The sequence below is a fragment of the Phyllobates terribilis genome, unplaced genomic scaffold, assembly GCF_046119375.1.
Source record: "Phyllobates terribilis strain yellow unplaced genomic scaffold, ASM4611937v1 Scaffold_7__3_contigs__length_470593459, whole genome shotgun sequence".
Taxonomy (NCBI): domain Eukaryota; kingdom Metazoa; phylum Chordata; class Amphibia; order Anura; family Dendrobatidae; genus Phyllobates; species Phyllobates terribilis.
Window position 1 is genome coordinate 140,434,893 of NW_027362767.1, and position 16,137 is coordinate 140,451,029.

The 16,137-nt window shown below is 50.8% G+C and overlaps 1 protein-coding gene across 2 annotated transcripts in view; it reads left to right on the forward strand.

The window, feature by feature from the left end:
- The first annotated feature begins 399 nt into the window (after positions 1-399).
- The window catches only part of ANKRD35 (ankyrin repeat domain 35), an 87,727-nt gene continuing 71,989 nt past the window's right edge, over positions 400-16,137 (forward strand). The window contains exons 1-2 of one of the 2 annotated variants that reach the window (XM_073639322.1): positions 475-579; positions 11,861-11,974. In XM_073639322.1, coding sequence (XP_073495423.1) covers positions 11,962-11,974 — 13 coding nt within the window. In that variant the 5' untranslated portion in view covers positions 475-579; positions 11,861-11,961. Of the gene's footprint in view, positions 580-11,860; positions 11,975-16,137 lie in introns of both variants that reach the window. The other variant, XM_073639320.1, reaches the window with a different exon arrangement.

Sequence of the window (16,137 nt, forward strand, 5' to 3'; positions counted from 1 at the left end):
TTTTTTTTTTCTAAATAAAGTTTAATCCGAGAAGAAACAGGTTAAATAATCTTCGCCATATTGTGTAACTCAGCCCAACCCTGCTATTAGCATACACAAGGGCGTCCCTCCGAGCAATTGTCAGAGGCTTAAAATAGTAGTACTGTGAACGGTCCCACAGCGCCCCTCCTGGTCATCCCACCGCATACAACATTGCAAAAGTTGGAGGTCAAGAAGTGGGGTCCTAAGTGGGATGAATGTGACTAGTCCTAATGAAAATATTAACCCTCCAATAGCAGCAGAGTGGTGACTTCTGGGATATTCAGGCCCATTCGGTGGGAGGGATCCACCTAATGTGTCATTGTGTTATGACGGCAGGTGTCCGCACACACAGAGACTCGCTCCCTGCCCCCCCCTACATAGTCCTGCTGCCAGGAAAGGTTTCGCCTCTATTAAATGTTAGTCGGCTGAGCTTGTCTGCGGGTTGAGTTGGTGTCTGCCATCTCTACCTGTATGCCAGGGAGGATCGTCAAGGAGGGCATGGCTGCTATGAGGAAGTGGCAGACCTTATTCGGAAAGCAGACATACAGCCCGTCAGCGGTGAGTAAAGTGGGAGAGGTGGCATGAGGACGCAGGGTCCCCTGAAAGGGTGAAGAATACGATCTGGAGTGAAGGGCGCACAAGTGTAGAACATGCACATGGTTCCGAGACACTGCACTCACTGTCTGCTATCAGCCAGGAGAGGACAACTGTAATGTCTCCAATGGGATAAGTCTCTGCAAGCTTATGATCAGATTCCCAGTACCGAGAACCTCACTATGATTACACAGGTCTGCAAAAAAAATTCTTCTCAGGTACCAAGGTTTTTTGAATGGATTTAGTGTATTTTGAGGGTGCTGAATTCAAAAATCCCATTACTTTTGCTGAATTTTTTCTAGTTTTTGAGATAATTCATCCATGAAAATAATGCATTCCCCCAATGCGACTTGTGTGTGATAACAGATGCGATAGCTTTTGGTCTTTTGACTCTTTAACAGCGTCTTAGGTAATGAAATATCCCATGTAATTATTTTGTATTTCAGTTTGTAGGCTTACAATGCTATAAAAGTGACTTTTTGAAGCCAGAATTCTACTGTAGTTAATTATCTCAGAAACGGAAGTCATATTCTTAATCAGCACCATAAACTTAATATAAAACCTTTTAGACATCGTTGGCACTAAGACCACTGTATACCAGTGTTATAAGGTCCATTTTGGAATTACTGGCCCCTTGACACAATCAACAATTAGTCCTGTAACAAGACCCAGTAGATGATGGGAGTTCTGTGGAAATGCTTTTGTTTGTTTTTTTACACGAAACAGTGAATTGAACCCCAAATAAAGATCATCCGACAACTCCAAGAAAGTTCTCAAACTGCTGCAAGGGGAGGGGAGAAGTTACACATAGCAACCAAATAGAATAGATGAGCAGAGCAGCCTTCCAGACTCCTCCGGTCTCTTCATCAGGCTCAGTATAGCACAATATCTGAGGAGTCACATATTGTACACAACAGTGCACAGGAATAGTGCAGTAATCAGACCCATTACACTGTGTATCACAAAAAAGAGCTCAAGCTATAGAGGCCCAGCTCAAAAAGGAAGATGCATATGTGGCACCCCAGGGGTCTGGTTTCCACAGTAACAGCAATGTTATGTCTGAGAGCAGGTGGGAGGTCTCTTGGTCAGGAATCCTATGCATGCCACACCTCCTGCCCAGTCCTGGGGGGGGGAAGAACTTCCCCTATATAAACCTGGGGCTGAGGCAGGGTTAGAGAGTTCAGAGGGAGAGTTCAGCCAGGAGGGCTGACAGGGAGCTGTGGCTCCGGCTGGGCCCAGCTCCTGGGCCATGCCAGAAGTAGAGACAGAGAAGAGAAGCAGCTATGGGAAGAAACAACAGGAGCTCTGTGGGAGCAGTGTTACAAGGAGTCAGGGGCTGGCAGCTGCAGAGCTCGCCCTGACTGAGAAGATTTCTTACCGGACCCGGAGTCCGAGGCTGTGGGGATTAACCCAGACCCAGCAGCAGAAACCGCCCGGCAGGGGATTTCAGGTCCTCTGGCCAAGAAACCCGAAGGCACGGTCACACGCGTGGGACCAGCACCGCCGTCGTGGAGCGGAAGCCACTAGAAGGCCCCGAGTCACCGGCCATACGGGTGAGCACCACACGGTACACTCAGGGACGTGGGCTACCTTTACCCGTGTGATGAAAGCCGGCCGGTGGGTGCAGCTCTCTGGCGCCCCCTTACCTCTCAGGTCAGTCAAAGTACTGCACCTAGAGAAAGTAGTGCCAGGAAGCTGCAACCAGCGCAGGGAACACGGTAGAGTGTTCCCTTCAACGTCACTAAACCGTAACGTCACTACACAGCACAACTCGCTAGCGCCCTCTTAGCCTCAGGTCAGTCAAGGAACTGCACCTAGGATAAGCGGTCGCCAGGGAGACTGTCCTGTAACCTACTGGGTATCGGGGCCCTCTGTAGTGAGGGCGGTATATATATCTTCCTTGGCCGCGCCAGGAATATATATATCTGAACCTCCGACCGTCACTACCAGCCTTCCCCAATCCCCAGTTGGTATGCTGCCACCAGTCCCTATTTTAGATATACGCCCAGTCCGTGAATGGGCCTATATCGGGTCAGGAACCAACCCTGGGTAGCGTTTTTGGCTTGAGCCGAGCTCACACGGACGTGCGTTCGTTATGCAGAATAAAAGGCAGGCCCACAATTACTTGAGGTAATTGATTATAATAATACACTAGATACACGATATACAACTAAATATACACAGGTATAAGGTCAGGCTAAACTATACAACAATGGAATACAACACACAGAATCACCACAGCATATCAGTTACCGGTTTCTTGATTTTCTTGTGACGCAGGGAGAGGATTCTGCGGTCGCAGGCACGGTTCTTTGTTACAGGCTGAGGCCTACCACCGCATGGTCAAACTGCTCCTCCCCTTGGTGGCCTCAGCTGGTGCTCAGATGTTCAGCACACCACTCTTGGGTCAAGACTGACTTGTCTCTTGTCTGTCCTGCTATCTTACCTGCCCCGTCCCGCCCACTGCTGGTGAGGTCAGCTGGCTCAGTCTCCACCCTCAGGTCTAACTTCGATCAGAAGCCCAAATTCTATGGAACCCAATAACTTCTTCTGGGATGGTCTCATGATACCCCCAGGGGTTCCCATGGATTCGGGCCGCCGTAACCGACCTTTTGATATCAATTATGATACCATACGGTCCTCAGGAATGGCTCCGCGCTATATCTTGGCTTCCAGAGCACGTACAAACGTCTACCGCGGAGGCTTGTGTGCGCAATGGCTCCGGGACGCCGTGATATTTTTTTATTGGCCCATCCCACGCAACATGCGTGTACTATTCATGTTTCTATATCTTATGCCTCCATGCTTGTGACAGACAAAGAAACTAGTCCTATGGGACAAATGGTCAGGTACAGATAGATGAAGCACCCCCCCCTGCTGGCTGTGTTTCCTCTCGAAGTCTTTGAAGCTCCTAGCATTCAAGTGTTAAGTAGGCTTCTTATCTTACAGGAGCCTGGATGGGGGGAAACTATCTAGTTGACGTTTTAACAGAAGGTCCCAAGGGTGGGGGCTGCTGAAGTGTGGCCATCCCTGGATATGATTTATCATTACCAAGATGGCGGCTACAGGTTCATCACACCTCCCCCTATACGAGGGCGCGAGGGGGTAGCACATTCCTGTGTTCCCCCGTGCGTCCTTCTGCACCCTCCCCTTGCCGGGATAACCCGTCAGCGTTACCGTGGTCACGGCCTCTTCTGTGGCGAATGGAGAAGTGGTACTGCTGGAGAGCGAGGCTCCAGCGTAGCAACCTGCCATTCGACCCAGAGACCGTGTGTAACCAGCTGAGGGGGTTGTGGTCCGTCTCCACGGTGAAATGGCTCCCGTACAAGTAGGGCTGCAGACGCTGCAGGGCCCATACAATTGCCAGGCATTCTTTTTCCACCGTGGAGTAAGCCACCTCCCGGGGCAGTAGCTTCCTGCTCAGGTACAAGACAGGATGTTCCTGGCCTGTCGTGTTGACCTGACTTAGCACAGCACCGAGGCCAAAGTCACTGGCGTCGGTCTGTACCACAAACGGCCGGTCGAAGTCGGCAGCTTGCAGTACAGGGGAGCTACTTAGGGCGGCCTTGAGTGCCCCGAAAGCTGTCTCGCAGGCGACTGTCCAGTCGACTGCGACGGGCAGCTTCTTCTTGGTGAGGTCCGTCAGGGGCTTGGCCAGGGTGCTATAGTGTGGGACGAACCTCCTATAGTACCCGGCGGTCCCCAAGAAGGACATCACCTGCTTTTTGGTCCTAGGAGTGGGCCAGGATGCGATGGCATCCACTTTCCCCGGTTCTGGCTTCAGAACCCCCCCGCCTACCCGGTGACCCAGGTAGAGGACCTCACTCATGCCCAGCTGGCACTTTTCCGGCTTGATGGTCAAGCCTGCCCGGTGGATCCGACCGAGCACCTGCCGCAGGTGCTCTAGGTGATCCTCCCAAGTGGGACTGAAGACTGCAATATCGTCCAAGTACGCAGCCGCGTACCCTTCAAGTCCCTCAAGCAGCGTATTGACCATCCGCTGAAAAGTGGCAGGGGCATTCTTCATGCCGAATGGCATCACTGTGGACTCGTACAGTCCAAAAGGGGTGATAAAGGCAGAGCGTTCCCTTGCCGCGGGGGTCAGAGGAATCTGCCAGTACCCCCGGCTCAGATCCATGATGGTCAGGTACTTAGCCCCGGCCATCCGATCGAGCAGGTCATCGATGCGTGGTATGGGGAACGCATCGGTGGCCGTTACAGCGTTGAGCCCCCGGTAGTCCACGCAGAACCGTGTAGTTCGGTCCTTCTTTGGTACGAGGACTACAGGCGAGGCCCACGCGCTGCTGGATGCCTGGATCACCCCCAGCTTCAGCATCTCGTCTATCTCTTGGCGCATGTTTCCCTGCACCTCGAAAGAGACCCGATATGCTGAACGCCGGATCGGCGGGTGATCGCCAGTGTCCACGTCGTGGACAGCCATCTCAGTCCTTCCGGGCAGGCTGCTGAACAGCCCCCGGAAGGGGTGCAGGGTGGTCCCCAGCTGGGACCGTTGGTCCTCCGTGAGCTGGTGGCCAACCCCCACATCCTCGATGGACCCACCCGCCTTGGCTTGGGTGAGCAGATCCAGGAGGGTTTCTACCTCTCCTTCCTCGGGAAGGTTGCACACTGGGTGGGCAGTCGCTTCCCGCTCATGATGAGCCTTCATCATGTTCACGTGGAAGGCCTTCCTCCTTCCACGGGCGTGATCCAGGGTGACCAGATAGGTGACGGCATTGAGTTTCTGGTGCACGAAGTAGGGACCTTCCCAGGCTGCCTGAAGCTTGTTCTGTGGTACGGGGACCAGTACCCACACCTTTTGACCCACCTGGTAGGTCCTCTCACAAGCATTCTGGTCGTACCACCGCTTCTGGTCGGCCTGGGCCTGGGCCATATTGTCCTGCACCAGCTTTGCCAAGGCCATCATCCTGTCCCGGTGGCGCACGACATACTCGATGACCGACACCTCGGGGGTGGCCAAATCCCCTTCCCATGCTTCCTTCATCAGAGCCAGGGGGCCCCGTACCCGTCGCCCGTACAGGAGCTCAAAGGGGGAGAACCCCGTTGAGGCCTGCGGAACCTCCCGGTAAGCAAATAGGAGGTGTGGGAGGTAACGCTCCCAGTCTCTCCCGTGGGAGTCGACCAACATCTTAAGCATCTGCTTTAAGGTGCCATTGAACCGCTCACACAGGCCATTAGTCTGTGGGTGATACGGGCTGGCCACCAGATGTTGCACCTGCATTTGCTTACAGAGGGACTCCATCAGCCGCGACATGAACTGGGTCCCTCGGTCGGTGAGCATTTCTTGGGGGAAACCCACTCTGGAGAAGATCTCCAGTAAGGCGGTAGCCACCTTGTCGGCCCGAATGGACGACAAAGCTACCGCTTCCGGGTACCGGGTGGCATAGTCCACTACCATGAGTATGAAGCATTTCCCGGAGTGGCTGGGAGGGGACAGAGGTCCAATAAGATCCACAGCAACCCTCGAGAAAGGCTCTTCGATGATTGGCAGAGTTACCAGTGGGGCTTTGGGGCGCGGCCCCGCCTTCCCCACCCTCTGACAGGTGTCACACGAACGGCAGTAGGCACCCACCGCGGCTCCCATCCCAGGCCAGTAGAAATGCTGAGCTATCCTGGCCTTGGTTTTAGCGATCCCTAGGTGTCCGGCCATCGGAATCTCGTGTGCGATCCGCAACAATTCCGCCCTGAACGGATAGGGTACCACTAACTGTCGGTCCCTGGGCCACGCCTCCGGTGAACCCTGCTGGACCGTTACCCGGTACAGCCGTCCCTGGTCCCAGACCACCCGCTCGCAGTCTGACTCCATGGGAGGCTGTGCCGCCTGTTCCTTGAGAGCTTTCAGGCTGTCGTCTGCTTCCAACGCAGCCTGAAATTCCTGACTTGATGTGGCCAGAATCGACGAAACTGCCACATCCTCCGTCAGCCCCTCCGGGCATGTCACCTGGCCGCTGTCTGACCCGGCAGACACTTGGTCAGAAGTGGGGAAGCCGTCGGACCTCTGCAAGGCTCCTTGGGCTCCGGCGCTCCCACTCCTGGTGACAGCGGCTATGACCGCTGTGACCGTGGGTAGTGCCTGCTTCCCCTCTGTTTCTGACCAAGCCGCCCGATCAGGCAGGCTTCCTAGGCCTTTGGACATCTCGGATGTGGGGAACTCCTGCCCTGGGGTCTTACCTGGCGGCTCCTCTCTTGGGACACCCCCACCTCCCATGGCCTGTTCCTCCCCCTGCAGTGGGCCTATACTCAGCAGCCTGGATACCCCTGGGAGCCCTACACTGCCGGTAGCTGCCCCCCTCTCCATCCCTGAGCTTCCCTCTACAGAATCCTGCCCGCCCCCTCCCTCACCGGAGGACAAGAGGTCACGGCACGCCGGCTGAGCACCTCTGCGGGCATCCCCCACACTCCCCACCTGCTTTCACTAACCCTGTTTGTGTTGTGTCTGTGCAGGTGTTACCCTCAGGTTTCACTCCCTCCTCCTCAGCAGGACACACACTACATACAACATGGTTGGCATTAGCAGCAGACAAATCAATACACTCTTGGGGGGCCGAACTTGGGGGTTCAGAGGGTACATACTGCGATACTAGACGCCCCAAGTCGGTCCCTAATAAAACATTTGCGGGAATATTTGGCGTTACTCCCACCTCCCGCATCCCCCTTCCGGCACCCCAGTCCAAATACACCATGGCAACGGGAAGTGCCGGCTCCACGCCTCCAACCCCGGAGACGGAAAGAGTCTTTCCTGGTACCAAGTCCTGGGGGGACACCACCTCAGGCCGTACCAGTGTTCGTTCAGCGCCCGTGTCCCGCAGTCCCATGACCGCAGAACGGCCTATGGTGACGGGTTGGATGTTGTCCAGGGACCTACCACCACCCCCTCCCACACACAAAACATTGGGCGCTCTCTGGGAATGGGATGGGGTCTTTTGGCGCTGGGGACACTCAGCCCTAAAGTGTCCTGGTTTGTTGCATAGATGACAACGTCTTACGTCTGGTCCTTGCCTGGAGAGGGCAACAGGGGGATACACCCCTTGTGTTCTAGGGGCCGGGGAAACAGGGGCATGACTGGGCTTACCCCCTCTCCAGGTGCTGCTGGCAGACTTCTTCAGCTCAGGCGCCCTGTTATTGGCATACTCGTCTGCCAGGGCGGCTGTAGCAGAAGCCCCTGTTGGTTTTCGGTCACGGAGGAACTGTCGGAGGTCCTCTGGGCAGTTCCACAAGAACTGCTCCGTGACGAACAGTTCCTGGACCTCCTGGCGGGTAGTAAGCGCTAGACCCGAGGTCCAGTGCTCTGCGGCTCTCAACAGCGCCCGCATATGATCGGTCCAGGTGTCCTTGGGGCCACGCAGCAGGCTCCGGAACTTCTGGCGGTACGACTCGGGAGTGAGGTTGTACTGCCGGATCAGGGCCCGCTTGATGCAGTCGTAGTTCTGTACCTCCCCGGCAGGTAAGTCCCCCAAGGCATCCAGGGACTTACCCCTCAAACGGGGGGTCAGGTATCTGGCCCACTGATCCCGGGCCAGATGGTGCTGAAGACAGGTCCGTTCAAATGCCACCAGAAAGGAGTCCAGGTCCCCATCCTTCTCCAGTAGAGGGAAGTCCTCAGCTCGGACTTTGGACGACTTGGTCTCCTGATGGGTTGGTTGCTCTAGCGGAAGCCCCCGCTGGGCCAGGTCCAGTTGGTGCTGGCGCTCCGCAGCTCGCTCTGCACGCTCCGCAGCCTCCCGGCGCTCTGCAGCTTCACGCTCCGCAGCCTCCCGGCGCTCCGCAGCTTCGCGCTCCTCCTCCGCTGCCTTCTCTGATGCTGCCAGGAGGGTTTTGTAGACGGCATCGCCATGAGACTGGAGACTTGCCATAGCCGCTTGTAAAAGGGCTTGTGATCTGGACAGGCTGGGCTGGGTAGGTGGTGGGCAGCCCACTGCGGGACCGTATACTGGGGACTGGCTCCCTGAGGTGCCCGGGCTGGACTCCTCCTCGCCATGAGTAACAATGTCCTCCCCTCCTGCCACACGGACCGTAGCATTAGCCTCCTGCAGGGTCTTGCTCCTGGTGCCGTCTGCCATCTTGGTAACCGACACCGCTGCAACCCTGAGTTTGCACACACCTTGTTATACTTTTAGCCTGACCGTCTAACGTTGGGCTGACCTTAAGACTCCAGCAGTGGAAGTTACCACTGGCAGTCTTTAGTGCCTGGGAGTAGGGGTCCCACAACACTATTATTCTGCAATCCCACCGCTCTGCCACCAATGTGATGAAAGCCGGCCGGTGGGTGCAGCTCTCTGGCGCCCCCTTACCTCTCAGGTCAGTCAAAGTACTGCACCTAGAGAAAGTAGTGCCAGGAAGCTGCAACCAGCGCAGGGAACACGGTAGAGTGTTCCCTTCAACGTCACTAAACCGTAACGTCACTACACAGCACAACTCGCTAGCGCCCTCTTAGCCTCAGGTCAGTCAAGGAACTGCACCTAGGATAAGCGGTCGCCAGGGAGACTGTCCTGTAACCTACTGGGTATCGGGGCCCTCTGTAGTGAGGGCGGTATATATATCTTCCTTGGCCGCGCCAGGAATATATATATCTGAACCTCCGACCGTCACTACCAGCCTTCCCCAATCCCCAGTTGGTATGCTGCCACCAGTCCCTATTTTAGATATACGCCCAGTCCGTGAATGGGCCTATATCGGGTCAGGAACCAACCCTGGGTAGCGTTTTTGGCTTGAGCCGAGCTCACACGGACGTGCGTTCGTTATGCAGAATAAAAGGCAGGCCCACAATTACTTGAGGTAATTGATTATAATAATACACTAGATACACGATATACAACTAAATATACACAGGTATAAGGTCAGGCTAAACTATACAACAATGGAATACAACACACAGAATCACCACAGCATATCAGTTACCGGTTTCTTGATTTTCTTGTGACGCAGGGAGAGGATTCTGCGGTCGCAGGCACGGTTCTTTGTTACAGGCTGAGGCCTACCACCGCATGGTCAAACTGCTCCTCCCCTTGGTGGCCTCAGCTGGTGCTCAGATGTTCAGCACACCACTCTTGGGTCAAGACTGACTTGTCTCTTGTCTGTCCTGCTATCTTACCTGCCCCGTCCCGCCCACTGCTGGTGAGGTCAGCTGGCTCAGTCTCCACCCTCAGGTCTAACTTCGATCAGAAGCCCAAATTCTATGGAACCCAATAACTTCTTCTGGGATGGTCTCATGATACCCCCAGGGGTTCCCATGGATTCGGGCCGCCGTAACCGACCTTTTGATATCAATTATGATACCATACGGTCCTCAGGAATGGCTCCGCGCTATATCTTGGCTTCCAGAGCACGTACAAACGTCTACCGCGGAGGCTTGTGTGCGCAATGGCTCCGGGACGCCGTGATATTTTTTTATTGGCCCATCCCACGCAACATGCGTGTACTATTCATGTTTCTATATCTTATGCCTCCATGCTTGTGACAGACAAAGAAACTAGTCCTATGGGACAAATGGTCAGGTACAGATAGACGAAGCACCCCCCCCTGCTGGCTGTGTTTCCTCTCGAAGTCTTTGAAGCTCCTAGCATTCAAGTGTTAAGTAGGCTTCTTATCTTACAGGAGCCTGGATGGGGGGAAACTATCTAGTTGACGTTTTAACAGAAGGTCCCAAGGGTGGGGGCTGCTGAAGTGTGGCCATCCCTGGATATGATTTATCATTACCAAGATGGCGGCTACAGGTTCATCACAACCCGCCTCTAGCAAGGAAGCCAGAAGAGTACAATTAGTTGGGGAGGCCTACAACTCCGCCTGGCCAAGGGGGATCCCATCTGCTCAAGGACTGACCAGGCCCCGACCGCTAGCCAGTACTCCGGGAGGGTCTATCTTTGTCACCAGTAAAGACCCTGAACTACACCGCATCGTCTCTGAGTGGTTCCTGCTACCCCCATCATCCACGTCGGCTGCCCTGAGGCCATACCCCTCCCGTTGGGCGTTATACCATCTACGCTGCACTATCCTACCACCGGCCTCAGCGGTCTGCCCTGCAGCGGCAGCTCCATAGCTGCATTCAACGGGTGGCGTAGTCGTCCTACATCTACTGCTAATATACCGCCACTTAGTCTGACTCCCTGGGCACGGACCGGGTCACCGCCACGAGACTACTACCCCTATCAGATCCGGCTCCGGGTAGGCTCCCGCGTGCGCAACGCTACTCAGCACAGGCCCAGGGGCGCGTCACATAGAAATGGTTAAAAAAAGAATTTTATTTCCAATACTAAAGTACGATCACCCACAAGAATGAAATATTCAAGTTAATGCAAAAGTATTACATAGCCCCATAAAGCATCAAGTCACCCATAGACAACCTATACCAGTCAAGAATCACTGGACACATATGTCCAAAAATGTGGGCTAAAATAGCAATGCTAGACTTGACTGCTTGTCACATACAAAAAGAAGTGCAAGTGCATATACCGGGAAATCCCTTATTATGTGTAAGGACAAATAAATATAGTTAAATGAGTAATAAGTGTAAAGTTACTAGGGGATATGCATGTGTACTTACATGAAGAGGGATGGAACCTGCCCCGACGACGCCGTTTCGCAAGTGCTTCTTCCAAGGGGGCGTGTGTACATGTGCGCAGTGTCTCATTTAAATATGGTGGTGATCAGCTGTTAGAACTAAAGGATCATTGATGGAGTGATGCGGCGCGTGCGCTCCCTACTAGGACTTCCGCTTAAGTAAAGAGTGACTTCCGGGGCGTAGCGCTTCACAAGCATGCGGTGGAACGCATTGGTGTCTATTGCGCATAGCCGGAAGTCAAACGGGTCCGTTCGTGCGCACGCGCACCTCCATCATAGAATCCCCATATAGAAGTAGCGTGGCTAGAGGGGGGCGGGTCACACAGAACATAAGTGCAATAACTATTGTGACTCAATAATAAATGAAAAAAAGGGAAAGTGAATGCATCAGTGAAAAGTAAGTGAAATATAAGGGGGGGGGGGATGTGAGAAATACAATAAAGTGTGAAGAATTAATAGGGCACTATGCTTGGAGGTCTTCCAATAATTATGATGCAAAGATGAACAAATGGCAAGACATAGTCAGACCAAATTCAATGATCGAAGTATTAATGAATTAAAACCAAATAGTGAAGTACTGCATAATACTAATAAAGAGAAATATACATATAGTTATATAAATTATATTCCTTGATTTCTTGTGCTTTGTCTTCATATCCATATTGGAAAGGGCCGGGTACAAGAAAGAAAGGACATCAGCCACCGCACCACATCTCCAAACGCCAACGCCAAAGAACCACTCCAGGACCGAACCCACAGCAGACATCACCAATGAGTACTAAATGTAAATGTTAAAAGTTAAAACCACATAAGAAAAAAACAAAACAAAAAAGACACACACAATAAAATGGTACCTCGCTGAATGGAAGCAGAGATAGAGGGGAACAGTATATGGTGTTAAACCAAGATGATAAATAGAGTAATGTGAAAGATGGTAGGGAGGGCGATTATGGCCATATGTCAATATGTTACAAAAAAGCAGAGAAACCAAATTGCTCGTTCAAACCTTGTGGTGAGACAGTACCCAATCTGAAAATCCACTTGCTTTCCAATCTAGCAAGAGCCTGGCCCAGGTCACCACCCCTACTTCTCATATCAATATGGTCAATGCCTTTAATTCTCAAACCCTTGGGATCACTGTTGTGAAACATTTTAAAATATTACACTGTGTGCAGAATTATTAGGCAAATGAGTATTTTGATCACATGATACTTTTTATACATGCCGTCCTACTCCAAGCTGCATAGGGTTGAGAGCCAACTATCAATTAAGTAAATCTGGTGATGTGCATCTCTGTAATGAGGAGGGGTGTTGTCTAATGACATCAACACCCTATATAAGGTGTGCTTAATTATTAGGCAACTTCCTTTCCTTTGGCAAAATGAGTCAGAAGAGAGATTTGACGGGATCTGAAAAGTCCAAAATTGTGAGATGTCTTGCAGAGGGATACAGCAGTCTTGAAATTTGCAAACTTTTGAAGCATGATCACCAAACAATCAAGCGTTTCATGGCAAATAGCCAACAGGGTCGCAAGAAGCGTGTTGGCCAAAAAAGGCGCAAAATAATTGCCCATGAATTGAGGAAAATCAAGCGTGAAGCTGCCAAGATGCCATTCGCCACCAGTTTTACCATATTTCAGAGCTGCAATGTTACTGGAGTATCAAAAAGCACAAGGTGTGCGATACTCAGGGACATGGCCAAGGTAAGGAAGGCTGAAAAATGATCACCTGTGAACAAGAAACATAAGATAAAACGTGAAGAATGGGCCAAGAAATATCTTAAGACTGATTTTTCAAAGGTTTTATGGCCTGATGAAATGAGAGTGACTCTTGATGGTCCAGATGGATGGGCCAGAGGCTGGATCAGTAAAGGGCAGAGAGCTCCACTCCAACTCAGACGCCAGCAAGGTGGAGGTGGGGTACTGGTATGGGCTGGTATCATCAAAGATCAACTTGTGGGACCTTTTCGGGTTGAGGATGGAGTGAAGCTCAACTCCCAGACGTACTGCCAGTTTCTGGAAGACAACTTCTTCAAGCAGTGGTACAGGAAGAAATCGGTATCTTTCAAGAAAAATATGATTTTCATGCAGGACAATGCTCCATCACATGCATCCAACTACTCCACAGCGTGGCTGGCCAGTAAAGGTCTAAAAGAAGAAAAAATAATGACATGGCCTCCTTGTTCACCTGATCTGAACTCCATAGAGAACCTGTGGTCCATCATAAAATGTGAGATTTACAGGGAGGGAAAACAGTACACCTCTCGGAACAGTGTCTGGGAGGCTGTGGTGGCTGCTGCATGCAATGTTGATCGAAAACAGATCAAGCAACTGACAGAATCTATGGATGGAGGCTGCTGAGTGTCATCATAAAGAAAGGTGGCTATACTGATCACTAATTTTTTTGGATTTTGTTTTTGCATGTCAGAAATGTTTATTTCTAAATTTTGTGCACTGATATTGGTTTACCTGGTGAAAATAAACAAGTGAGATGGGATTATATTTGGTTTTTATTAAGTTGCCTAATAATTCTGCACAGTAATAGTTACCTGCACAAACAGATATCCTCCTAAGATAGCCAAATCTAAAAAAAACCCACTCCAACTTCCAAAAATATTAAGCTTGGATATTTATGAGTCTTTTGGGTTGATTGAGAACATACAGTGGTGGCCAAAAGTATTGGCACCCTTGCAATTCTGTCAGATAATACTCAGTTTCTTCCTGAAAATGATTGCAATCACCAATTCTTTGGTCTTATTATCTTCATTTAATTTGTCTTCAATGAAAAAAACACAAAAAGAATTGTCCTAAAGCCAAATTGGATATAATTCCACACCAAACCTAAAAAAGGGGGTGGACAAAAGTATTGGCACTGTTTGAAAAATCATGTGATGCTTCTCTAATTCGTGTAATTAACAGCACCTGTAACTTACCTGTGGCACCTAACAGGTGTTGGCAATAACTAAACCACACTTGCAGCCAGTTAACATGGATTAAAGTTGACTCAACCTCTGTCCTGTGTCCTTGTGTGTACCACATTGAGCATGGAGAAAAGAAAGAAGACCAAAGAACTGTCTGAGGACTTGAGAAACCAAATTGTGAGTAAGCATGAGCAATCTCAAGGCTACAAGTCCATCTCCAAAGACCTGAATGTTCCTGTGTCTTCCATGCGCAGTGTCATCAAGAATTTTAAAGCCCATGGCACTGTGGCTAACCTCCCTAGATGTGGACGGAAAAGAAAAATTGACGAGAGATTTCAACGCAAGATTGTGCGGATGGTGGATAAAGAACCTCGACTAACATCCAAACAAGTTCAAGCTGCCCTGCAGTCCGAGGGTACAACAGTGTCAACCCGTACTATCCGTCGGCGTCTGAATCAAAAGGGTCTGTATGGTAGGATACCCAGGAAGACCCCACTTCTTACCCCGAGACATAAAAAAGCCAAGCTGGAGTTTGCCAAAACTTACCTGAGAAAGCCTAAAACGTTTTGGAAGAATGTTCTCTGGTCAGATGAGACAAAAGTAGAGCTTTTTGGGAAAAAGCATCAACATAGAGTGTACAGGGAAAAAAGAGGCATTCAAAGAAAAGAACACGGTCCCTACAGTCAAACATGGCGGAGGTTCCCTGATGTTTTGGGGTTTCTTTGCTGCCTCTGGCACTGGACTGCTTGACCGTGTGCATGGCATTATGAAGTCTGAAGACTACCAACAAATTTTGCAGCATAATGTAGGGCCCAGTGTGAGAAAGCTGGGTCTCCCTCAGAGGTCATGGGTCTTCCAGCAGGACAATGACCCAAAACACACTTCCAAAAGCACTATAAAATGGTTTGAGAGAAAGCACTGGGGACTTCTAAGGTGGCCAGCAATGAGTCCAGACCTGAATCCCATAGAACACCTGTGGAGAGATCTCAAAATGGCAGTTTGGAGAAGGCACCCTTCAAATATCAGGGACCTGGAGCAGTTTGCCAAAGAAGAAGGCAAATAGAGTCATGGCATGCATCAGAAGAGGAATAGGGGCATATGATAAGAACATTGTTCTTCCTCTGTATAAAGCGCTGGTAAGGCCGCACTTATAATATTGTGCACAGTTCTGGGCTCCGGTGCTCAGGAAAGACATATTGGAGCTAGAGAGGGTACAAAGGAGGGCGACTAAGGTAATAAAGGGAATGGAGGGACTAGAATACCCAGAGAGGTTGTCAAAATTAGGCCTATTTACGTTGGAAAAGAGAAGGCTTAGGGGAGACCTCATAAACATGTATAAATACATCAGGGGGCAGTACAGAGATCTCTCCCATGACCTGTTTATACCAAGGATGGTGACAAAGACGAGGGGGCACACTATGCGTCTGGAGGAAAGGAGGTTCCTGCACCAGCATAGAAGGGGATTCTTTACGGTCAGAGCCGTGAGACTCTGGAACTCTCTGCGAGAGGAAGTGGTGATGTCCAACTCACTTAATGAGTTCAAGAGAGGCCTGGACGCCTTTCTTGAGAACAATAAAATTACATCTTATGCTTAGTTAATTAATCCAGGGATTTAATCTGACTGCCAGATTGGTGTCGGGAAGTGAATTTTTCCTCAATGATGTAAATTGGCCTATACCGCATGTTTGTTTTTTTTGCCTTCCCCTGGATCAACGCTGCGGAATAGCTGCAGTGCACAAGAAATAGGCTGAACTGGATGGACGCTTGTCTTTTTTCGGCCTTATAAACTATGTAATGGTCTACAATTCCAGCAGAGCATTGTAAGAAACTCATTGATGGTGACCGGAAGCGGTTGTTCGCAGTTATTTTGGATAAAGGTTGTGCAACCAAGTATTAGGCTGAGGGTGCCAATACTTTTGTCTGGCCCATTTTTGGAGTTTTGTGTGAAATGATCAATGATTTGATTTTGGCTTCATTCTCTTTTGTGTTTTTTCCTTGCAAGCAAATTAAATGAAGATAATAAGACCA